The 25,816-nt window shown below is 36.9% G+C and overlaps 1 protein-coding gene across 2 annotated transcripts in view; it reads right to left on the reverse strand.

The window, feature by feature from the left end:
• Positions 1–25,816, reverse strand: part of OPHN1 (oligophrenin 1) — a 268,509-nt gene that overhangs the window by 52,489 nt on the left and 190,204 nt on the right. For both annotated transcript variants that reach the window (XM_053699027.1, XM_053699026.1), the window contains exons 13-18: positions 25,774–25,807; positions 25,455–25,517; positions 5,880–5,954; positions 4,084–4,168; positions 3,102–3,160; positions 1,800–1,905 (exon numbers count right to left, since the gene is read on the reverse strand). In XM_053699027.1, coding sequence (XP_053555002.1) covers positions 1,800–1,905; positions 3,102–3,160; positions 4,084–4,168; positions 5,880–5,954; positions 25,455–25,517; positions 25,774–25,807 — 422 coding nt within the window. The remainder of the gene's footprint in view (positions 1–1,799; positions 1,906–3,101; positions 3,161–4,083; positions 4,169–5,879; positions 5,955–25,454; positions 25,518–25,773; positions 25,808–25,816) is intronic.

Consider the following 25,816-nt stretch of genomic DNA (forward strand, 5'->3'; position numbering starts at 1 on the left):
TGTGTATGTATGTGACTGTGTGTGTATTTATGCATGTATGTGTGTGTGTGTGTATGTGTGTATATGACTGTGTGTGTATTTATGCATGTATGTGGGTGTGTATGTTTGTGGAACCAGCAAGTTACAGACCTTGTTACTACATAATAGGGGGGGCGGGGGGTAAACAGTGTCACTATACAGTACCACTATATAGAGCCGGGGGGGCTGGACCATGTCACAGACTACTGTGGTCACTTTATAAAGTACTGGGATGGGTAGGGTCAGGCCAGCCATCTCACCGGCAGATTACAGACTGTGTCACTAACTCACTACATACAGTACTTGTGGGTTAAACTGTGTCACTATATACAGTAATAGGGGGTCCAACCAACTCACAGACTTTGGGCACAGGGTACCTCCTTTTGTAGACATGTAATCCTTTTTTTTTTCTGTGTTAAATGTAAAAAAAAAAAAAAAAAAAAGATATGTATCAAATTCACCTTTTTTTTTTTGGGGGGGGGGGGGGCTTCTTAGATTATTGCATCTGGGCCCTGTGGTTTCTAGTTACGCCTCTGGTTCTGTTATGTATAACCATGCAAGACAAAAAACAGCTAATATGGCTCTGTTCAATTATATCCTACTGTACCCCAATATGTATGTATTTTTAGCAAGTATATCCTGTATTGATGGATTTATTGTCAATAAATCATTCACCAGAAAAAATAGAAGCATGGAGACTTGGAGGAGATTGGCCGTCACGATTAAGCTGTCAATACCCAAAACATTTTTATTGGACATATAATACTCAGCAATGATTGGCCATTTTACCCTATTTAAGCCCCCATGCTTCTAGAATCACCAGCCTCTGATGAAGCGCATGTGAGCATGTGCGAAACGCATCAGGCATTTGTTTGAATGTTTCTCCTTTATTATTTGGCATTGCTGAATAAACCGCTACTAGCATCAAGCTTTGGGCTCAGTATTGCTTTCTTTTGCTCTGGACTTTGTTCTGATTTAGCGGGAGGAAATACCGCTTAAGCATTCTGAAGCCGCTTGCTCATCCCATCTCTGATTGGTGCAGACCGCCTGAGACGTATACCTACCCCACCTCCTACGCCTATTGCAGGCATGGAACGTACTGACGTCAGTTATCCAGGAACCCACGAGGGTGACACTACGCCCACGGCGGCGGAGGATCTGAACAGCCAACTTGGGACATTACCTGCGGATGAGACTTGAGGGCTTTCTCGCCTGACCGGCTTCGTTGGCAGAAATGGTCCTACTTGATACACTTTCTAAGTTCCTGGCTACAGGAGGGGGATGTCGCAGCACAGCTTGCAGCCATTGAGAACTCTCTGCACCAACTTATGGTGAAAAGATAAGTACTATACTTACCAGATGTACTTTTGGGACTAAGCCTAAACACCCAGAGATACCCACACTCTTACTGCCTATGCACTGGATACTCAGACTCTAAAAAGAACTTGCGATTTGAAGGACTTTTTTAGCATGGGACTGTTGTTTTTGAGTATTTCTCAGAAAACAATCATCACTTCACTCTGGAGGCTGAATGATATATAGCCTCTTATTATTGTAAATTTGCATGCTTGTTCTCTTTTTGTCAAATATGAAGTAATACGGTCATTTCTTTCTGATGACTTTTCCAAACTTCATCTTATAGCTTCTTAAGGTTGGTTAAAAAGTAATTAATAATGATTATGATACTATAGAAAGAAATTGGATCTCCAAACCAAGAAAGCATAGCAAAATCTGTCACGTCACTGGGTCGGCATGTCACACAAAACATGTTTGTCATTTACCTGGACAGGTGGCGAATGAGAAGTTCCAGCATACTCCGATGGCTTTCAGGCAATCTATAAACCAGACAATGAATTGCACCAAGACGGTAATCCAAATTTTCTGACTCTGAAGGAAACATGCAAATTAAATATAATCAGTTTATGTGCGCAGTAAAACAATCAAAAGTGCTAAACGCAAAAACAGTAGTTCAGATTGTGCCCGAGCGCAACACTTAACCAATGACTTGTAATAAGGGTACAATGAGAGCGCTATTACTGCTAAATGTATGGGTTGTGCTCTTTACGTATTGGCGAAGGTCAAAATGCTTTGGTAAAAATTTCACTTTGGTTAGAATGTATTTTAACCAACAACTTTTAATATCTCACCATGCATATATGTTTGGTCGAGGCAGAACAACACTGCGCTCCAAGTGACTTATAATTATGTTTTTATATACTTTTGCCCAGCAACAATATCATTTTAATTGTTTAGAAATGTGCAATCAAGTATTGACTAAAACTACAAAAAAACAATATAAACAATTATCACACATTGGTGTGACCTGATACATAAACATATTACAATATGTATATAACGTACATATAACGCAGCAATTATTTCTTAGGGCAGACATAGTGTAATTGCTATTTATAGATGGTCACTTGTGGGAACTGGCTTTAAAAAGTGTATTTATCCAAGTGAATTTTTTTTTTGTTAATTTTAAATGTCTTTTATAAAATTATTTTATTATTAATCAAATGCTTATTGTCTTGTTTGCATTACAGTTCTGAAAAAGGCTTTCATATTTAAACTCATGTTGTTCTTCAGCAGTGCATGGCTGTTAACTGGTACCCACATGCGTATGATGCTCCAGATTAGTCCACTGGCCGTGACTTAGAAATAACAATGCATTCTGGCTCCCAAGCACAAGACTAACTTGTAAGGGTTAACCATGATTTGCAACAAACGTATTTAATAATAATAAAATGCTTTAATGAGTTAAAGGGACATGAAAATCAAAACCTCTCTTTCATAACTTAAATAGAGCATACAATTTCAAACAATGTTCCCATTTACTGCTGATTGGTGGCTACACATATATGCCCCTTCTCCTTGGCTCACCAGATGTGTTCAGCTAGCTCCTAGTAATGCATTGCTTTTCCTTATTAAAGGACACCAAAAGAATGAAGTAAACTTAATAATAAAAGTATAATGAAAAGTTGTTTTAAATTGGATGCTCTATCTGAATCATGAAAGAAACAATTAAGGTTTGATGTCCCTTTAAATATATTACTCAGCTGGATATAGAAGAGGATTCTTACTTGCAGCAGAAACAAGATCACGGTGTAGTTTGTAAGTCATGATTGGTTCTGACAAATTCCTGGGGGGAAAAATATATATAATTAAATAATATCTAACACACATACAATAATCTGGGCAATTCATTGGGTACTGTGTCATTAAAAGGTGGAAAGGGGAGGAGTTAATACTGCTCCTATTATGTATCATATGTTACCATACACTGAAGGAAGTGATTATGCTAACATATTCTGCAGCGCCAAGTGATCTCTCCAATCCATGATTTATGTAGTTCACGTGTCACTGTAATGTGAAAGGGTGCGATTAAACATCCCACATCCCAAAATCTAACATGCTTGCAGGCAGACGGGTTTGCAGTAGAGAACCTGTCCTCCTGCAATAGCCGCTTGTGATGCTGCATTGTGTGGTGAATTTTAGCATTGCACAAGAGCTTTCTTGTGCAATGCCATCCCCTGCTCCTGAGTAACCTATTGCGCCAGAGCAGGGCATGTCAATCACACCAGAACAAGCAAGTGTTAGGGTGATTGATCGTCTCACCTCTCAGATGGCAGAGAAGCGAAAGAAGCAGTTTCTGCTTCTTATATCTGCGGCGCAGTTCGTCATACAAGCCGACTCCGCAAAGCCTCAAAAGCTGTGAATGCAGAGTAATATTACAGCACTGTTTCACCAGACACCTTTTGTAGACTATAGGTCATAATGACCACTACTAACTAGATATTTATATAAGAATATATTTATTCTGAATTACATGGAACAAAAATACACAAAGTTTCAGGGTCACACAGGATAGTGGGGAAGGGCACCTGCATAAAATATGGTTGGATTTGTGCATCAGCAGCCCTGCAAGTCCCTGAAACAATGAGCAACTGTGCACTTCTTGTTCATGTCATCCAGAAATAAAAGGTATTTATAATTGCATTCATTTGAAATTGCACTCATTCTTTGATACTGGTGCATGCATTTTACATTTTTTTGTTGAGATACCTGAGGTAGAACTTGAGAGAGCTTGTGATAGTCTTAATGTCATAGTCATTGCTCTGAAGATCCACATTCCCAGGACATTTAGGGTCTGAAACACACACATAGAAGACAGCACTGTGATTGGAACTTCACTTGAGGAAGAACAAACTTTAGTAGAACAAAGAACCTACAAACACACATTTATTATCTTCCACAAGCAGCATAATAAATATATATAATTGTTAATATGACCATCCTTAAAGGGATAACAAATATGTTAAATTGAAGTAAACAAAAAATAAACAAATATACAGCAAACAACTTACTTGTTTTCATGCTAAAAGAGCAAAGTTACTGCCTACAGCGAGATGAGAGCCACTATTACTGAACTTAAAGGGACAGTCAACACCAGAATTGTTGTTGTTTAAAAAGATAGATAATCTCTTTTTTACCCATTACCTAGTTTTGCATAACCAACACAGTTGTAATAATACACATTTTACCTCTGTAATTACCTTGTATTTAAGCCTCTGCAGACTCCTTATCTCAGTTATTTTGACAGACTTGAATTTTAGCCAATCAGTCCTCACTCCTAGTTCAATGTTATCTATATGAAACACATGAACTAATGCCCTCTAGTGGTCAAAATGCATTCAGATTACAGGCGGCCTTCAAGGTCTAAGAAATTAGCATATGAACCTCCTAGGTTTAGCTTTCAACTAAGAATACCAAGAGTACAAAGCAAAATTGGTGATAAAAGTAAATTTGAAAGTTGTTTAAAATTACATGCCCTATTTGAACCATGCAATTGCAGCTAGCAGGTACGTGACTCCTAGCAATACTTATAAGGAAATAATGTTAATTTGTCTTCCTGCTGAGGTCCCAGCCTCTTTGTAGGTCTGTGACAGAAACTAATGGACACTGCACAAATTAACTTAAAATAAAAAGTAATTAAAAGGTAACATCATTTTAAAGTGATGAATAATACATATTGCAGTGGTGCAGTGGTATAACCATTTATTACAACAATTAAATAGACTGTTTTATATCCCTTTAAGATGGCCAGGCAAAAATATAAAAGGGACATGAAAGATATTTTTTCTTTCACGATTCAGATAGTGCATATGATTTTAAACAACTTTCTAATGTATTTCTATTATCTAATTTGCCTCCATCTCTTCATATCCTAAGTTGAAGGAGCAGCAATGCACTACTGGAAGCTAACTGAAAGCCAATGAGGTGACATATATTTGCAGCCACCAATCAGCAGCTTGCCTAGGTATACTTATCAACAAAGGATAGAAAAGAGAACAAATAAATTAGACAATAGATATAAATTGGAAACATTTAAAACTGCATGTTCTATTTGAATCATGAAAATGTAGGTTTCGTGTCCCTTAACGTATGGTGAAATTTACCTGAACATGTAACATGCTGCATAGTGATTGGTTAAGTCAGAGCACATGATCATTCACATCAGTCCCTAACAATTATTTTCCAAGACAGGTTCATTTAAATAATGCACCAAATGATACAATCAGTCTACTAATGGCACCTGAACTTGTATCCTCTCCCATGCAGCTCAAGAAATAGAACTATTAGACCACAACTGCTTTGTAAAGCTCAGAGAAGTTTTGGAATCACAACCTTGATGTAAGTATAAACTAAAATAATATATTCCTTAAGTCATACTCCAGCTTTAATCATTAGTCAGGACATCCTTGTGCTAAAGGTCAGTAAGCCAGGAATCTTTTCTACAACACCACTCACTGGAACATTATGCAAAGTGAACTGATGCCAGTAGGTGACTTCATTCTTACCAAAGAAGGCATTGAGAAGCTTCTGCACTTGGATGTTACTACCCACAGTTCTGTACACACCCTCAGAAGTAATTCCTGTGAGGGAAATGGAGAGAGAAAGAGGTATCACTTTTTCATCTATTAATCATTATATACAGAGCATTAATAAAACATTATACCATTCCTCAGGGGCAAGTTCTCAGAAACCTTGTTGTAATAAGCCTCTGTAATCTATAAAACCATTAGTATAAATAAGAGCTCCCCTCATGTATTGTCACATTTTGGAAGGTGAAAGTGTGAAAATCATCATTAAATATTTTATTCATACAGCCATAGTTTAACTGTGTTCATAGTCAGTGTTGGCAACCTTCCAACCTTCTGGGGCCACAGATAAACATTTTAGAAGGGCACTAAAATTAAATAAACAAAAATGATAGCATCTGTCTGCTGTTCTTCCTTCTTGAGTAATTTTTATTGCATTATGGTCACCCCCACATTTCTAGTTCTGCTTTATACTGGAGCCACACAAACTATGGCATACATTGTTATTTCTACTTTTTTCCCCCAGGGGGCCACAAACAGGAGTGCCGCCAGTTGTCCCTCAGTAGTTTATGTAATGACCCTAATTTTTTAAATACATTTATCTGTGGATTTGAATAACACATTTTACCAGTTGTTTTCATCCCAGTATTGATTTACAAGCACTGTAAAAATAACAAGTAAAGTAGCAAACTAGCATTTGATATACTGTATATAGTGGACAAAAACAATCAGAGTCTATAGAAAATGACTAGACATGGCTAAAACTCACATAAATTAACATATTTTTGGTTTGTAGATTAATTTTTTAAGCAAGTTGATTTTTTTTTTAGATATAAGAGCTCAAAGCAGATCATTGTTTCATTTTCATGTGCACTGAAAATAAACAGCCAGATTACGAGTTTTGAGCGCTATAGGGAAATTAAAGGGACAGTCTACAATAGAATTGTTATTGTTTTAAAAGATAGATAATCCCTTTATTACCCATTCCCCAGTTTTGCATAACCAACACTGTTATATTAATATATGTTTTACCTCTGTGATTATCTTGTATCTGAGCCTCTGCAAACTGCCCCTTTTTTCAGTTCTTTTGACAGACTTGCAGTTTAGCCAATCAGTGATAGTTCATGAATTTCATATAGATAACACTGCTCATGCACATGAAGTTACCTGGGAGCTAACACCCTCTAGTGGTGAAAAACCTGTTAAAATGCATTCTTAAGAGGCGGCCTTCAAGGTCTAAGAAATTAGCATATGAACCTTCTAGGTTAAGCTTTCAACTAAGAATACCAAGAGAACAAACCAAAATTGGTGATAAAAGTAAATTGGAAAATTGTTTAAAATTACATGCCCTATCTAAATCATGAAAGTTTATTTTGGACTAGACTGTCCCTTTAACGACTGCAGCATTTTCGGCTGTATTTCACTCCCTATAGCGCTGCTATTACAAGTTTAAAAAAAGCCGGCGTTTGCGGACGATATGGCAGCGTTGAGCTCCATACCACACACAAATACCAGCGCTGCTTTGAGCTGCTGTTACGTGCTCGAGCCGGCTAAAAAAAAGCCTTACACCTGCAATCATCGTAAAACTCCATAACGCTGCTTCATTGATGTCTATGGGGAAAACATTTTTTATGTTTAAACCTAACACCCTAACATAAACCCCGAGTTTAAACACCCCTAATCTGCCGCCCCCGACATCGCCGACACCTACATACACTTATTAACCCCTAATCTGCCGCCCCCAATGTCGCCATCACCTACATAAATTTATTAACCCCTAATCTGCTGCCCCAATGTTGCCGCCACCTACCTACACTTTTAAACCCCTAATCTGCCGCCCCCAACGTCGCAGCAACCTACATTACTGTTATTAACCCCTAATCTGCTGTCCTCAAAATCGCCGCCACCTAACTACACTTAATAACCCCTAATCTGCTGCCCCCAATGTTGCCACCACTACACTAAAGTTATATCCCCTAAACCTAACCCTAACGTAGCCCTAACCCTAACACCCTCTAACTTTAACATAATTCAAATAATTCCAAATAAAAATTACAATTAATACCTAAATAATTCCTATTTAAAACTAAATAAATACTTACCTGTAAAATAAAACCTAAGCTAGCTACAATATAACTAATAGTTATATTGTAGCTAGCTTATGTTTTATTTTTAATTTCACAGGTAAGTTTGTATTTATTTTAACTAGGTAGATTAGTTATTATATAGTTATTAATTATTTACTAACTAACTAGTTAAAATAAATACAAATTTACCTGTAAAATAAAACCTAACCTGTCTTACAGTAAAACCTAACATTACACGAAAATTCAATAAATTACATTAATCAAATACAATTAACTAAATTACAACAAAAAAAACCCCCACTAAATTACACAAAATAAAAAAGAAATGATCAAATATTTAAACTAATTACAAAATAAAAAAAAAAAAATAAAAACAAAATAATAAAACCCCTAGCCTAAACTAAACTGCCAATAGCCCTTAAAAGGGCCTTTTGCGGGGCATTGCCCCAAAGAAATCATCTCTTTTACCTGGAAAATAAAAATACAAACATCCCTCCAACAGTAAAACCCACACAACCAACCCCCCCAAATAAAATTCTATCTAAAAAATCTAAGATACCCATTGCCCTGAAAAGGGCATTTGGATGGGCATTGCCCTTAAAAGGGCATTCTGCTCTTTTTTGTTGCCCAAACCCTAAGCTAAAAATAAAACCCACCCAATAAACCCTTAATAAAACCTAACTAACACCCGAAGATCCACTTACAGTTTTGGAAGACCGGACATCCATCCTCATAACGCACAACTCGTAATCTAGCTGAATTTATTGTATTCATGTATCATAATAAACTTTATTTAGAAAGATTATTTCATTTTAAAATGTATACAAATAGAATGAATAATCAAACACAATGATAACAGAAATCATTTGAGTGTTCTCAGAAAATATTGTAAGCCAGTGGCATTAGAATTTAGCCAGGTGGGGGCAGTGTAATACTTTGAAGTATTATAACATTTTCCATTATTTATAACTGTTACTAAAAGGAATAAAAGAAATCTGAAACCAAAAATTTTTCTTTCATAATTCCGATAGAGCGCACAATGTACTTATTTTATCGAATTAGCTTCTTTCTCTTGGTATCCTTTATTGGAGGAACAGCAATGCACTACTGGGAGCTAGCTGAACACATGAGGTGGCCAATGACCAGAAGCACATATGTAAGCCACCAGTTAGCTCACATTAGTTATTTCCTGCTCCTCAACCTACCTAGATATGCTTATGCTATTCAACAAAGGATATCAAGAGAATGAAGCAAATTAAATAATAGAAGTACATTTGGAAAATTGTTTAAATTGAATGCTCTCAGTAATGTAAGTTTAATTTTGACTTTATTGTCCCTTTAAGCTATTGACAAAACATATTAATTGCATAGTTTAATATAAATTGATTTAAAGGGACAGTCTACCATAGAATTTTTATTGTTTTAAAAGATAGATAATCCCTTTATTACCCATTCCCCAGTTTTGCATAACCAACACAGTTATAATAATATACTTTTAACCTCTGTGATTATCTTGTATCTAAGCCTCTGCAAACTGCCCCTTTATTTCAGTTCTTTTGACAGACTTGCAGTCTAGCCAATCAATGCCTGCTCCCAGATAACTTCACGTGCACGAGCACAGTGTTATCTATATGAAATACGTGAACTAACACCCTCTAGTGGTGAAAAACTTAAAATACATTCTGAAAAGAGGTGGCCTTCAAGGTCTAAGAAATTAGCCAACAAAGCAAAATTGGTAATAAAAGTAAATTGAAAAATTGTTTAAAATGACATGCCCTATCTGAATCATCAAATTTTAATTTGGCCTAGACTGTCCCTTTAATGATTTACACAACAAACATTGAAAAAAAAATATTAGCTTAATATTGGCTCATATTTTAGCAGGGTGGTCAGTTAAATCAGTCCGGTGTTATACCATTTAAAAAGACTGCATATTAAACTGATGTATTGCTATGGAAATCTATGATGCTTTCTCCTGATAGAGATCATTGGAGTTTTAAGAATTTTACAAAACAAAAAGGGTTTTCAGATTTTTTTATTAGTTGATATATTTAGTGTTTTTTATATAGGATATTGTTAATTTATTGTAGAGAGAAATAATTTAATTAAATATTAAAAACAACATAAAATACAATTGCATGCGGGGGCGGAGCGAGGCCAAGCTGGAAATGGCTGCAAGTTTCTGAGGTTCTGAGCGGGTCTGACGAAGCTCACAAAAAAAATAGAAGTTGGAAGGAGAATTTATCGGCTGTGGGTCGCTCTATGAGCAGCGGAAACCTGCAGGAGTAGCAGGGAATATTACTTCCTACGATTCAAGCGGGGGGAGTGGAGCACAAAACAACTCCATAGCCACACTGGTACTGCCGTGCAGGCCCAAGCCCTGACCGCCTGTAAATGGTCTAGGAGTACTCTGTAGCGATCACAGAAGCAAAGTGCATTGGATACAAGGAACGATGTGGAGGTAATCAAACTGCTATATGGTGTTGAGGTGCAGGAGGCGGGTGAAGAGCATATGTACATTATTTAACTAAGCTATAGACTGCCATTTGCACAGAATAACGGTGCGCACCTATAATAGAAAACTTCTGTCTTGGGAGAAGGATGTGGGGCGAGCCCCATGAATAGTAAAGCCTATAAACACATAACATCCCCATAGGAGGCATTGGGACATTTATTAAAGCAAACAGCCCATAATAAATAAACTCAGCAACAAGTAATTTTATAAGTGAAAACAGCCCATTACACAAAGTGCTGCTAACTGAAATATACTCCACGTGGCTTTCATTGGCCTTATACTCCATTATGCTTCTTGCATACACAGCTTAATATCTGATGGGAAGGTGAACTGGGATACATAACGCCAGTAGGAGGTTACTTTCTTCATAAAATCTGTTTCTCAGTGATGGCTTCTAAGAGACTAAACACACAGAATAAATTATTAAAAAATCAAGCAAATACTCCAGTTTCAGTAAGCAACTTTTTCCAACCACAAGAAAATAATCACACAGAAAACATAAATTATGCTTGCCTGATAATTTACTTTTCTTCTAATGGAAAGAGTCCACAGCTGCATTCATTACTTTTGGGAAATAAAAACCTGGCCACTAGGAGGAGGCAAAGACACCCCAGCCAAAGGCTTAAATACTCCTCCCACTCCCCTCATCCCCCAGTCATTCTGCCGAGGAACAAGGAACAGTAGGAGAAATATCAGGGTGAAAGGTGCCAGAAGAATATAAGGACGCCCTACATAAAATTACGGGTAGGGAGCTGTGGACTCTTTCCATCAGAAGAAAAGTAAATTATCAGGTAAGCATAATATATGTTTTTCTTCTTAAATGGAAAGAGTCCACAGCTGCATTCATTACTTTTGGGAAACAACACCCAAGCTATAGAGAACACTGAATGCCAAGACGGGAAGGTACAATAAGCGGCCCATACTGAGGGCACCAGGCCTGAACCTCTACCCAATAAAAAACCCCGCTTCGTCTGAAGAATTTTTTTTAAGGAAAAGCCCCAAGGACCCTGATTCCAGAAGCCAAACTAGAGATAAACAGACTCGACTGAGCCAACAGTCCTCCAGGAGACACCGTCGCCCAACAGACGGTCTACCCACCGCTCACCCCCACAAATGAAGGGGACACCAGCCGAAACCCCCAAGGAGACAAGGCAAAGGAGAACCGAGGAAACTGAAAGGTCTCCTAATACAAAAAATGAAAGAACACCTTCAAGAGTGAGCTCAGGTCACAGAGACCCAAAGGGGCCCAAACAGGGAAAGGAGGCCACACCTATACCAAGCGAAACTCAAGATAAGACCGGGCACAGAGACAGAACAGACGTCTCTCCAGCATCCTGCAAGCACGGAATGCAACTGAAGAGGCAAAGTCCTCCTAGTGTCTGACCATAGAATAGCAAAGCATTCGACCATGAAAAAGTGTGTAATACACCCAAGGTGAAAAACCCCAAGTTTGAGAACACAGAGTCCATAACAAGAAGACACAGAGGGTACTTGCGAGGAAGAAGCAGTCAAGCAAGAAACAGACCGCAAAAGCAACGCCCGGAGAAACAGACCGCAAAAGCAACGCCCGGACAGAGGGCACACTCCAGGCAACCTAAGTCGCTGGACCTACACACAGGTCCCTAAAAAGGGGAACACAAAACCACAATCGAGGCCCCCAGAGAAGGAGAGGATACCCTCAGAACCCGAAGGAAGAGTAAACCCTCTTCTGAAATCAATGGAGCAAGTTGAAGGAAAATCTATACCCTAGCAGACTGAGCTAACAGGATAGACTCAACAAAGCTCACACATCCAGAGGAGACTACGACCTGAACACAGCGCCCTAGACCGCTCGGCCATCCTGACCTGTAGAACCACACCCAGCTGGACCAACCCAGCCTCAGGGATCCAAGACAGGGGAACAAAAGAATCCCGAAACAGGTACAGGAACGAGCATAAGGACAGCACAGCCATCCCCACAGAGCACAAGTACAACCCGACTCTGAAAACATATAATAAGGCCATAGACCTAAGGATCTATCAAAATAAAGGCCCAACAAGTCTGACTTGGAGTCAGCAAGACCCCAGGGGGAACCAACCCCACCTTGCCGCCTCCCATCCAGGAGAAGCCCCAAGCAAGGACTCCATCTCCAAAGGGTGGAGAATATCCCCTAAAGAAAAAGGTATGATGCCGGAAGGGCAACAACTGTCCTCAAGGTCCAAAGCCACCGGCTAATGGGAAGATACATTTTCAACACAGATGTCGTAGAAAAGGACCCCCCTACAAGTAGCTTGCCCAGCAGAGGCACAGCCAACCCATTCGCCTGCAGAGCAGGGAATCCACAGGAACACAACCCTAAGGCACACCAGAAATTGGACATCCAGCGCCAGCAGCTGGGTATGAACCAACAACCCTTGAGGCGCAAGCCACACAGCTAACCACTAGATGACATGGGCTACTCTGCAGCAAAGAGTAAAAAATACTCAGAAAATATGGTCAACCATGAAAAGGTCAGGTAGATGGAGCAAGGACATAGCCCAAGTTCCACTACCATGGAACACCCGACCAGCCCTGAGATCCAAGATTCCAAAACCACCCAAAACTGGGTCATGAAAAAGGCCAAGCAAAGCTTCGGCAACCGGAAGTCTCAGGGAGAAAAACAGGTCCGGACACCTAATAGTTCAGGCAAACCTTACCCTAGAACCAAACACCCCAACTGGCCAAAAAGCCAGACACAAGGGATATGGGTGCATATCCAGAGAATCCGGATAGCGAGAAGAACTCGAAAGCCCCAGCCAAAGGAAGGAACCACCACTAGCTAAAGTCCAACGCTCCAAGGAGCTAGGTCTAGAAGTCGTATATAGATACTTCTCAAAGGCTCAGGACACCTGGGACGAAAGGCAAAGAATGACTGGGGGTTGAGGGGAGTGGGCGGAGTATTTAAGCCTTTGGCTGTGGTGTCTTTGCCTCCTCCTGGTGGCCAGGTTCTTATTTCCAAAAAAAGTAATGAATGCAGCTGTGAACTCTTTCCATTTAAGAAGAAAATGGAGTCTACTGCGATGGGACAAGCTGCTACCCCATCTGCTGTGGCAATTTCAAAAGAATACACAGACCAACTGAAGCTTGATATCGCTAACCTCCCTACCAAGGCTGATTTTGACATCCTGAAGTCCCTGATACAGACGGAGCTAACAACTATGAAACAGGACATAAAAGAAATGGACTCCTTGTCATCTCATGCCAATGAACAAGATGCATACATGGAAGCTCTAGATGACAAACTAGAAGATTTAGATAACAGGGGTCGCAGAAATAATTTGAGGATAAGAGGAGTACCTGAATCCATTCTGTTCTCAGAAATCTCTGAATACTTACAGGGGTTGTTCAAACACTTACAGACATCATAATACGCTTCCTGAGGTTCACTGACAAGGAGCAGATTTGGCTACAAGCGAGACAACTGAGACAAATCTCAGTTAGAGTTGAAATTTAGAGAGTTAAAATTTAACACACACTAATAATGTTGATGTAACCCTTATTCTGATCGTGAAATGCATATTAACCCAGTTATTCCCTTTTGAAAGTTGTTCTTACCCCTCCAAGTTACGTTCAGTATTGTGAGAAGAGTATACCAGCAATTCCCCCTTCTGTCAATAAACACTGCACAAGATGGCTTATGCTAAAATTGAATTGTTTACTATGTTCACGGTATATGCAATTCTAAGTTGTAAGGTTTTCACTGCTATATGTCAGTATTATTGTGATGTTCCAGGTCCAGAAATGTTTAGTTGTCCACTCTTAGGTTTACACAAAAAACAACCCCTACTCATATAGCATGTTCCAGCACAGAAGTATTAGACAATTTAACTAGACAAGATGACATTAAGGAAACAGAATAGCCTAACTATATTAACGGCGAATGCAAAAGGTCTCAATAGCCCACATAAGAGAAGTGTAGTCTTAAAAGATTTAATGTATAAAAAAAGGTGATCTCATCTTCCTCCAAGAAACGCACTTCGTAAGAGGCCGAGAACCTAAAACATTTAAATATAAATTTGGTGAATCTTTTTATGCATCTAACTCAATTAAAACAAATGGCGTGGGAATTTTAATTAAAAGAAACATTCTTTTTTTAAATGATAATGACACATAAGGACAAGGCAGGGAGGTACCTGATTGTTACAGGAAAATTGTATAATACCATAGTAACCCTGGTTTGTGTAAACACTCCCAATATTCGCCAGGATGTGTTTTTCAAACAGTTATCAAATGTATTACTAGTTCAAATGAATGTATATCTATCAGCGCCACAATAATACCATACAAGCTATATCTGATATAGGCGGAGTCTCCCAACCAGACTCCAAAGTTAAGAGTAAAAAGAAATGCCAAGATACAGCGCTACACTACCCTCAGATGAGGGTTGAGTTGCTAAAGATGTCCACGACTAGGAATGTGTATACATAAAGGTTAATATATAATATTGTATTACACAAAGAATATATATAAAACCATGTGAAAAAAAGTACTTAAAAGGTAAAAGATTAAAAAATATATATATAGGATGCAATATTAAAATGTATTAAACAGACATTTTATTAACATAAACTAACAGTTGAAAATACAGTTAAAAATAGGTTCAACAATCTAATGGATTGTCCCATACAATGTCCAAGAAGTTATGTCCTATGTAACATACAAGTGGTTAAGTCCCATACCAAAATGTCCAAAGCAAATGTTCAAAGTTAATATCCAAACAATAGTGTCCACAAAAATGATAATGTGTCCAAAGTTGGTTGAAAAATTTAAAAAGGTGAAAAAATGTTAAAAAATATAAAATATTAAAAATAATTTGTGAAAAGATGAAAAACTGAATAAAAATATATAAAAAATAATATGAGTTGGGATCAGCAACCCATATGGAAGGTATATATTATATGTGATAGTGAATGAATGTCGTGAGGTGTACACCGAAAAAGTGTGTATAAAAATGTGTTTATATAAAAGGGTGTGGTAAAAAATGTGTCATAAAAAATGTGTCATAAAAAAGGATTCAAAATCCTGGTGAAATAAATAAAGTCCAAATAGCTCCAAAAAAATGTTTATATAATTCCAAGTATTCCAAAATGTGAGTGTATAAAGTGCTGGGTTGATGTTCCTCTTCTTAAAAGGTTATCAAATGTAATGGGATATCCTCCTGTACCTAAAAAAGTGTACAGAAAAGAGACATAGTGCAATAAAATCACTTTAGAATGGCAACAACAGTATTCTACTCACCAGATGTATTCTGAGCTGCAATACCAGTGTATAGCCAACGCGTTTCGGTCCTCAGGGACCTTTCTCAAGACTGGTAGCAGCTGTCTGGCTTCTACACCTTAAGTGTGTTTTGATAGCCAATGGGATGGTTTGTGGAAATTGCGCCTAAAATTTGCGCCAAAAATTCGCGGTAAAATTTGTGGTTTAAATTCTCATTTAAAATACATTTCCAGAAATTAATAATTATATTGTCCCCCATTTCTATTATGTCAAGAATGAGTACATTGAGTTTTAGGTAAAAATTGTCCATTCTCCTTAGTGTCCGCTCACCGGATGTTTATACCGGATGTTAGGGCCCACCGGAAGTGACGCGCTTAATGCGTGTGACATCCGAAAGGAGAAAAAATATATATCATGTATATTAGCCGGTGGGAGTGCCAACTCATTTTGGCACATTGGGGTCATAGTATATTGACTTGGCAAAATGCAAAGTTGCCTATATGAGTGTAAATCTATGCAATGGCATTGTTCCCTGTAGTTGTGTCACTACATGAAAAACAATCTCTATGTGAATAAGTTTAATTATATAAAAAGATAAAAAAATATATGACATATGAATAAAAATTGGTATTGGTATTTAAAGCTCAGAATGTCTGGTATAGAATAAAAATACAAATATCTGTTATAGAATAAAAATACAAATACAACATATAAAAAATTGTAAGATACAAATAAGGGCATATGGATATCCATATGTTGTGGGTAAAAAATTAATTTATAAAAATATATATAAAAAAGTTATATAAAACCGTTATGTTGGAGTTATATATTTAATTATTACCTAACATTACGTGAACAGAGGTAGAAATTACTCAAAACAGGAGTCGGTATTCTATTGCATAGTAGTGTGTTTAGAACCTATTACTGTTAATAATATTTCTATCATGAGGATCTCGATGTCCTATATAGTTTCAGGAGTCTGCCAATAGGTTTGGGGGTAGCTTATAAGTACAAATATATAAATATCTAAAAAATATATATTGTAAAAGCTTTTTGAAACCTTAATTTTTAAAAAAAGTTTTTTAACCCCAAAGAAACCTTTTAAAACTTTTTTAAAAAACATTTAAAAATCGCTTTGGTTTTAAGATTTCTTTAATTTTTAATTTTCTTTTAAAATGATTGGTTGAGAGTGGTGCTTGTGTTTGAAACAGTCTACTTTCTTCCCATCTTTCCATCTTTCCTGATTTTCTAGTGTCTTTTGGAGAGTTGGGAGTGGGAGAGAGTTTGTTTTTTGTTTCTCTTATAATAGGTGGAATATTTCCGTATTGCTGTTAAGACCTTTGGGAAAGATGCAGTCTAGCAGGAAGATCCACTTTGATTCTACTCTCAGAAGTTGTTTTTCAAAATCCCCTCCTCTCCAATTTTTGGTGGGTCTACTAATGCCCATATATTTGAACGTTTTGTTGCTTCCTTTATGTTTTTCTTTAAAATGTTTGTATAGTGGAAAATCTTCCTTTCCCCATTTTATCTGTAAAAGATGCTCGCGGATTCTATCTCGCAGTTTCCTAGAGGTTTGCCCTACATATTGTAGTCCGCATCCACATTCAATTAGATATATGATGCCTGAATCCTGGCATCTGATCATCTCTTTCATATTAAAAGACTCCTGTGTTATATTGGATTTGAATATGTTACTCTTCTTGCCATGTTCGCAATCCTTGCATGTCAGGCAAGGAAAGAAACCTTTAAGTGGCTTCCCATGTAGATCTTTCATTGTGGTTCATTGTGGTTTTCCTAGTTACTTTGGGGACACTAGGAGCGATCATTGTTTTAATGTTTTTTGTTTTTCTGTAAATGAATGTTGGGGATGTAGTAAAATCGGCCGACAAGGGAGGGGGCATTGTAATCCTAAACAAAATAGATTACAACAAAGAATCAGACAGGATTTTGGGAGATTCTGAGACCTATGAGGTCCTAAACTCAGATCCCACAAGAAGATATAAAGAAGAGCTGGACTCCATACTTCTGTCAGCAAAAAAGGAAAGGTATTATCAACAATCAGGAATACAGGTATATATCTATGAAACATCCAAGGATACCTGTATTCTATTACCTTCCTAAAATACACAAAAGGTTGGATAACCCCCCCGGAAGGCCGATCATATCCGGTATTGGCTCCATCACCTGCAACCTATCAGAATACATCGATAGAAGACTTCAGAAACATGTACAACAACTACCTTCCTATCTTAAGGACTCCACAGAAGTCCTGAACCTACTCAATAGTCTAGAATGGGACGACCGATACATATTAGCTACCTGTGATGTCACTGCCCTTTATACGAGTATCCCACACGATTTGGGTTTAGAAGCAGTGGAGTACTTCATGAACAAGGACAGAGAATTGAGTCAGGAACAAAGGGAGTTTGTTGTGGAGGGTATCTCCTATATCCTCAGTCATAATTACTTCAACGACAGAGGAGTGTTCTACAACCAGATATGCGGAACAGCTATGGGGACCAGGTTTGCGCCTAGCTACGCCAACTTATACATGGGTAAATGGGAGAACCTCTTTTGGGAATCCTGCCCAGCAGGCGCAGACCTGGTCCTACACAAAAGATACATAGATGACATCCTCATTATATGGAGAGGTTCTGTGGAAGACCTCCAACACACTATTAATGTGATGAATAATAACACCATGAACTTGAAATTCACGTACGAGATAAATAAGAAAAATATCCACTTTCTGGACTTAGACATAACGATAAAAGAAGGAAGAGTGTCTACTTCTACGTACTTTAAGGATGTGGACTGTAGCAATTATATCCATCAGACCAGTTGTCACCACCACAGATGGAAATCAAACATCCCGAAAGGACAGTTAATGAGGATCAGAAAGAATTGTTCGGACAGAGGAAAATGGAAAGAACAGTCAAAAATCCTAAAAGAAAGATTCGTGGACAGAGGATACGATGTGGAAACCATAAACAGAACGATTGAAGAAGTGGAGAAAATGGATAGAGGGTCTATGCTGAAATACAAAAATAAGGACAAGACTCCAGAAAGGGACATTATCATACAGGTACCTTTCATCTCTGAATACAGCGAAAATAGGTTTCTAATCGAAAAGATAATAAAGAAGCACTGGCACTTTCTGAAAGAGGACAATATAATTGGGAAAGATCTAAAGGAATCCCCAACATTCATTTACAGAAAAACAAAAAACATTAAAACAATGATCGCTCCTAGTGTCCCCAAAGTAACTAGGAAAACCACAATGAAAGATCTACATGGGAAACCACTTAAAGGTTTCTTTCCTTGCCTGACATGCAAGGCTTGCGAACATGGCAAGAAGAGTAACATATTCAAATCCAATATAACACAGGAGTCTTTTAATATGAAAGAGATGATCAGATGCCAGGATTCAGGCATCATATATCTAATTGAATGTGGATGCGGACTACAATATGTAGGGCAAACCTCTAGGAAACTGCGAGATAGAATCCGCGAGCATCTTTTACAGATAAAATGGGGAAAGGAAGATTTTCCACTATACAAACATTTTAAAGAAAAACATAAAGGAAGCAACAAAACTTTCAAATATATGGGCATTAGTAGACCCACCAAAAATTGGAAAGGAGGGGATTTTGAAAAACAACTTCTGAGAGTAGAATCAAAGTGGATCTTCCTGCTAGACTGCATCTTTCCCAAAGGTCTTAACAGCAATACGGAAATATTCCACCTATTATAAGAGAAACAAAAAACAAACTCTCTCCCACTCTCAACTCTCCAAAAGACACTAGAAAATCAGGAAAGATGGAAAGATGGGAAGAAAGTAGACTGTTTCAAACACAAGCACCACTCTCAACCAATCATTTTAAAAGAAAATTAAAAATTAAAGAAATCTTAAAACCAAAGCGATTTTTAAATGTTTTTTAAAAAAGTTTTAAAAGGTTTCTTTGGGGTTAAAAAACTTTTTTTAAAAATTAAGGTTTCAAAAAGCTTTTACAATATATATTTTTTAGATATTTATATATTTGTACTTATAAGCTACCCCCAAACCTATTGGCAGACTCCTGAAACTATATAGGACATCGAGATCCTCATGATAGAAATATTATTAACAGTAATAGGTTCTAAACACACTACTATGCAATAGAATACCGACTCCTGTTTTGAGTAATTTCTACCTCTGTTCACGTAATGTTAGGTAATAATTAAATATATAACTCCAACATAACGGTTTTATATAACTTTTTTATATATATTTTTATAAATTAATTTTTTACCCACAACACATGGATATCCATATGCCCTTATTTGTATCTTACAATTTTTTATATATTGTATTTGTATTTTTATTCTATAACAGATATTTGTATTTTTATTCTATACCAGACATTCTGAGCTTTAAATACCAATACCAATTTTTATTCATATGTCATATATTTTTTATCTTTTTATATAATTAAACTTATTCACATAGAGATTGTTTTTCATGTAGTGACACAACTACAGGGAACAATGCCATTGCATAGATGTACACTCATATAGGCAACTTTGCATTTTGCCAAGTCAATATACTATGACCCCAATGTGCCAAAATGAGTTGGCACTCCCACCGGCTGATATACATGATATATATTTTTTCTCCTTTCGGATGTCACGCGCATTAAGCGTGTCACTTCCGGTCTGCAAATAAACGTCACTTCTGGTGGGCCCTAACATCCGGTATAAACATCCGGTGAGCGGACACTAAGGAGAATGGACAATTTTTACCTAAAACTCAATGTACTCATTCTTGACATAATAGAAATGGGGGACAATATAATTATTAATTTCTGGAAATGTATTTTAAATGAGAATTTAAACCACAAATTTTACCGCAAATTTTTGGCGCGAATTTTAGGCGCAATTTCCACAAACCATCCCATTGGCTATCAAAACACACTTAAGGTGTAGAAGCCAGACAGCTGCTACCAGTCTTGAGAAAGGTCCCTGAGGACCGAAACGCGTTGGCTATACACTGGTATTGCAGCTCAGAATACATCTGGTGAGTAGAATACTGTTGTTGCCATTCTAAAGTGATTTTATTGCACTATGTCTATTTTCTGTACACTTTTTTAGGTACAGGAGGATATCCCATTACATTTGATAACCTTTTAAGAAGAGGAACATCAACCCAGCACTTTATACTCTCACATTTTGGAATACTTGGAATTATATACACATTTTTTTTGGATCTATTTGGACTTTATTTATTTCACCAGGATTTTGAATCCTTTTTTATGACACATTTTTTATGACACATTTTTTACCACACCCTTTTATATAAACACATTTTTATACACACTTTTTAGGTGTACACCTCACGACATTCATTCACTATCACATATAATATATACCTTCCATATGGGTTGCTGATCACAACTCATATTATTTTTTATATATTTTTATTCAGTTTTTCATCTTTTCACAAATTATTTTTAATATTTTATATTTTTTAACATTTTTTCACCTTTTTGATTTTTACACCAACTTTGGACACATTATCATTTTTTTGGACACTATTGTTTGGATATTAACTTTGAACATTTGCTTTGGACATTTTGGTATGGGACTTAACCACTTGTATGTTACATAGGACATAACTTCTTGGACATTGTATGGGACAATCCATTAGATTGTTGAACCTATTTTTAACTGTATTTTCAACTGTTAGTTTATGTTAATAAAATGTCTGTTTAATACATTTTAATATTGCATCCTATATATATATTTTTTAATCTTTTACCTTTTAAGTACTTTTTTTCACATGGTTTTATATATATTCTTTGTGTAATACAATATTATATATTAACCTTTATGTATACACATTCCTAGTCGTGGACACCATCTTTAGCAACTCAACCCTCATCTGAGGGTAGTGTAGCGCTGTATCTTGGCATTTCTTTTTACTCTCAAATGTATTACTAGAATTGTCCAAGGGCCTCTTAATAATAGGCGGAGACTTCAATCTAACACTAGATCCGCACCTAGACAACTCTAATCACACCTCATCAGTCCCAAAAAAAACTACCAATGTTGAGAGATAATGCCTGAAAGACCATACAATTCATGATGCTTGGAGAGTGAAATACCAGAGTGTGAGAAACTATACCTTTTACTCATATCCCCAGACCTCAATATTTTTCCTAGAACGTGGTCAGACCATTCAATGGTGGGGTGCTCAATGTATTGGCCTCAAATGAATTCAGTCACACATACTTGGAGATTGATGAAAACCTATTAAGAGATCCAGTAAATTCATTTAATATAGAAAAAGCCATTCCGGAATAGTTTACACTGAATCAATGTTCAGTTCTAGATAATAGGCTGCTATGGGAAGCTCACACGACTGTGGTTAGGGGGGGAACTAATAAGTATGAAACATAAAATAAAACAAGAAAGAATCTATTTACATAATACCCTATCTACTCTATCCAACCTTGAAAAGCAACATAAATATAATCCTAGGGACAAATCAACACTAAAAGCTATAGATGATTGTAGGACCATAATACAAAACATCATAGACAAGGAATGCAAGCAATATGCAGCATGGTTAGGACAAATATACTAGGAAATAATAAAAGGAGCTCCCTTTTTGCGAGAAAACTTAAACAAATAATTAATAAAGCAAATGTCATGCACATAAAAGATGGCAAGGGGAAAGACCTCTACACAACTGACCAAATTGCAGCAGCATTCAGAGCATACTATGAACGACTATATAACTTAAAAAATTCAGAAGAGACCACAACAACAAATGATAAAAACACACTTATTTATGAATATTTAGAAAAATTAACATTACCCACACTTAAAACAGAACAAATAGATTTCTTGAATGGGCCCATTACTTATGAGGAAATAAAAATATTATAAAAGACCTGCCACTTGGGAAAGCACCAGGGCCGGACGGCTACTCTAATATTTATTATAAACAGTAAAAAGATCTTCTGATACCCCATCTTCTTGATTTGTTTAACACTATTAGTGAGGAAAACCCGTTCTTGCATTTAAACTTAGAGGCCCACATAGCAGTTTTGCCAAAACCAGCCAAACCTCAAAAAGAGTTGAAAATTTTAGACCCATCTCCTTACTAAACTCAGATCTCAAAATATACGCAAAACTACTGGCCAACAGACTGAATCAGGTACTCCCACATCAAATCAAAAATTATCAGGTGGGCTTTATCCAATCTAGGGAGGCTAAAGATAACACAGTCAGGGCACTACACCTACTTGAACATACTCACAAACAAAAATTACCCCAGGTCTTGATTTCGACAGACGTAGAGAAAGCGTTCGACCGCGTCTGTTGGAACTTTCTTAAGGCTATGTTACACAAATTTCAGTTAGGCAAAACATTCATATCAAAAATCCTAGCTCTATATCACTCCCCCTCAGCCAAGGTTAGAGTCAACGGTCAACTATCGCACTTCTTCATATCAAACGGCACTAGGCAAAGATGCCCCTTGTCTCCCCTGTTGTTTGCCTGCATGGTGGAGGCTCTAGCCTCCACGATCGGAGAACAGCAATCAATAAAAAGGAATTGAGATAGTGGACACTACCCATAAAATCCTATTGTACGCAGATGATATTCTGTTCTTCCTCACAGAACTCATATCTTCCATACCCAACTTTTGCAAAGAGGTAGATAAAGTTTCTAGTTTCCTCATTAACAAATCCAAATCAGAAATACTCCTTATAAATTGTGATGAAACTAGTACTCAAAAAATAGGAAAGCTATGTTCTTTTAAAATGAAAGAAAAATATTTAGGTATACACCTGGCCCCAACGAATACTGACATTTTTAAACGTAATTATACCACTATTCCGCAGACAATCATTACTGACCTTTCAGCCTGGCAATCGAAGAATATATCCTGGCTTTGGAGAATTACAGTTCTAAATATGAATAGCCTTCCAAGGATATTATACATATTACAAACCCTACCCATTTCTCTTACCAAAAACTTTATCAACTCATTACAGATAAAACTACTTGCATATGTGGGGAATAACAGACCAGCTAGAATTAACAGACAATTAATGTTTACAACGATAAAGCACAGGTGGTTGGGAGTGCAACATCTAGAAAAATATAGACAGGCAATGTTCCTACAAAGTATTATTGACTGGTTCACAAATTTCCCAACAAAGGTATGGGTTGCCCTTGAGCACGACATAGCTAATTCACCACACCTAGGGTCCCAATGCTGGTTAAAAAAGAAGCAGACTATACAAGAACTAAATTCTAATTCAATAATATTAGAGACATTCCACACCTGGAATAAAATTCTAATAGCATACCCGAACCTATCCCCACAAAACTCCCCATTATCACCTCTAACTGATAATACAGATTTTCAGCCAGGACTTAGTCTCATGGGCAGGTATATAAAACAACCGCAAAGCACATTAGCTGTACACCAGTTCGAAAATGAACATAGATTCTATAACCCCGAGGAGTTGGCAAATAGCATACTAGAGATTTCTAATAACTGGTTCCTTCTGTATCAATGCCAGCCATATATCACCAAACTCCCAGATAGAAGAAACTTAATTAGGCCAATGACTAAATTTGAACTGCTCTGTAAATCATCAACACCTCACACGACACTAGCACTATCTCATGCCCTTTTACAAATTCCATCGCACAGACACACGCCATATTACATAGATAGATGGAAAGAGGAACTGGAAATAGACATAACACAGAGAAGCAAATACGATTTTCGCCAACATGAAACTATCTTCCCGCAGTCGCTTAGAAAATTGAACATAAAAATTATTCAAAGATGGTATTATACCCCCTCTAGGATCCACAAGCTATACAAATCGGCAAGCGACAAATGCTGGAGATGCAAGACATCAATAGGTAGCATGGCCCATATATGGTGGAAGTGTCCTGTGACCTTAGACGTGGGAAATTATTGCTAAGGAGACTTCGGAAATGTTAGCAATAATAGTTCCTGCAGATCCACGCATATGGATACTCAATATCCTTCCTAATAAATTACAAACACATACGAAGAAAATGTTCTTCATTGCCAGCAATAGTATGAAATCACTTATAGCAAAAAATTGTAAACAAAGGGAATCACCTAATTTGCCCAAATGGCTTCACATGTTTCAACACATTCTCAAGTTAGAGGAATATGCTTAAATTAAATATAGGACTGAAGACACTTATAGTCAAATGAAAGTTATTTGGGACAAATATATTGCAAAAAAATTTAACTGTATTTAAACCTGGACATGCTACCGCGTATGTTACAGTATTTTACTGTGTATGACTTTTTCCTGGTAACAGTAGCAGTGTGCTACTCCCGTTACTACCAGTTTAATGTATAGTACCATGCAACTACATGGATAAAATAGAAATAACAACAAAAACAAATACCAAATCAACAATATTGTTTAATGGAAATTGTATCATTGGAACACTTATTGCATTCTTTTTCATTGTAATGTATTTTATATTGGCTCCAATAAAGTTGATTTTCAAAAAAAAATAAAAAGAAATACTCTTTCTAAACCATGAAAGAAAAAATTGAGTACAGTACACACATCATTTCCATTTAACCTATCCCAAACTAGAAAGTATATGTACTAATTATTTCTTATTTTATAACCAATTCCTTACACTGTCCTTTCTCAACTCACCTGTTGCTTCCACAGCATTTATGCACTTGCGGACAAATCGGAACCCAACCTCATTTAGCTCCACTGTAAGAAGAGGGAAAACACATATGTAAAATGAGCAGGATGATCACATATAGAATGATGAAGAGATGAACAATACTGTGCAAGGAAAATACTGCTTAAATCTTTAGTACTGACTTTATCCATATATTGTAGGCAAGTCTTTATTTTGTTAATGTAAAGATGCTATATAGATATTATAGTCTAATGCTGTTTTCTGTTTAACTCTAACCCTTAATAACATGCTCAGTTTTAAGCAGAAGATATACACATTACTTACTTTCATCTCGTTTTGTAATGGGATTGTGATAGATCTGTAACGG

The sequence above is a fragment of the Bombina bombina genome, chromosome 1 (assembly GCF_027579735.1).
Source record: "Bombina bombina isolate aBomBom1 chromosome 1, aBomBom1.pri, whole genome shotgun sequence".
Taxonomy (NCBI): Eukaryota; Metazoa; Chordata; class Amphibia; order Anura; family Bombinatoridae; genus Bombina; species Bombina bombina.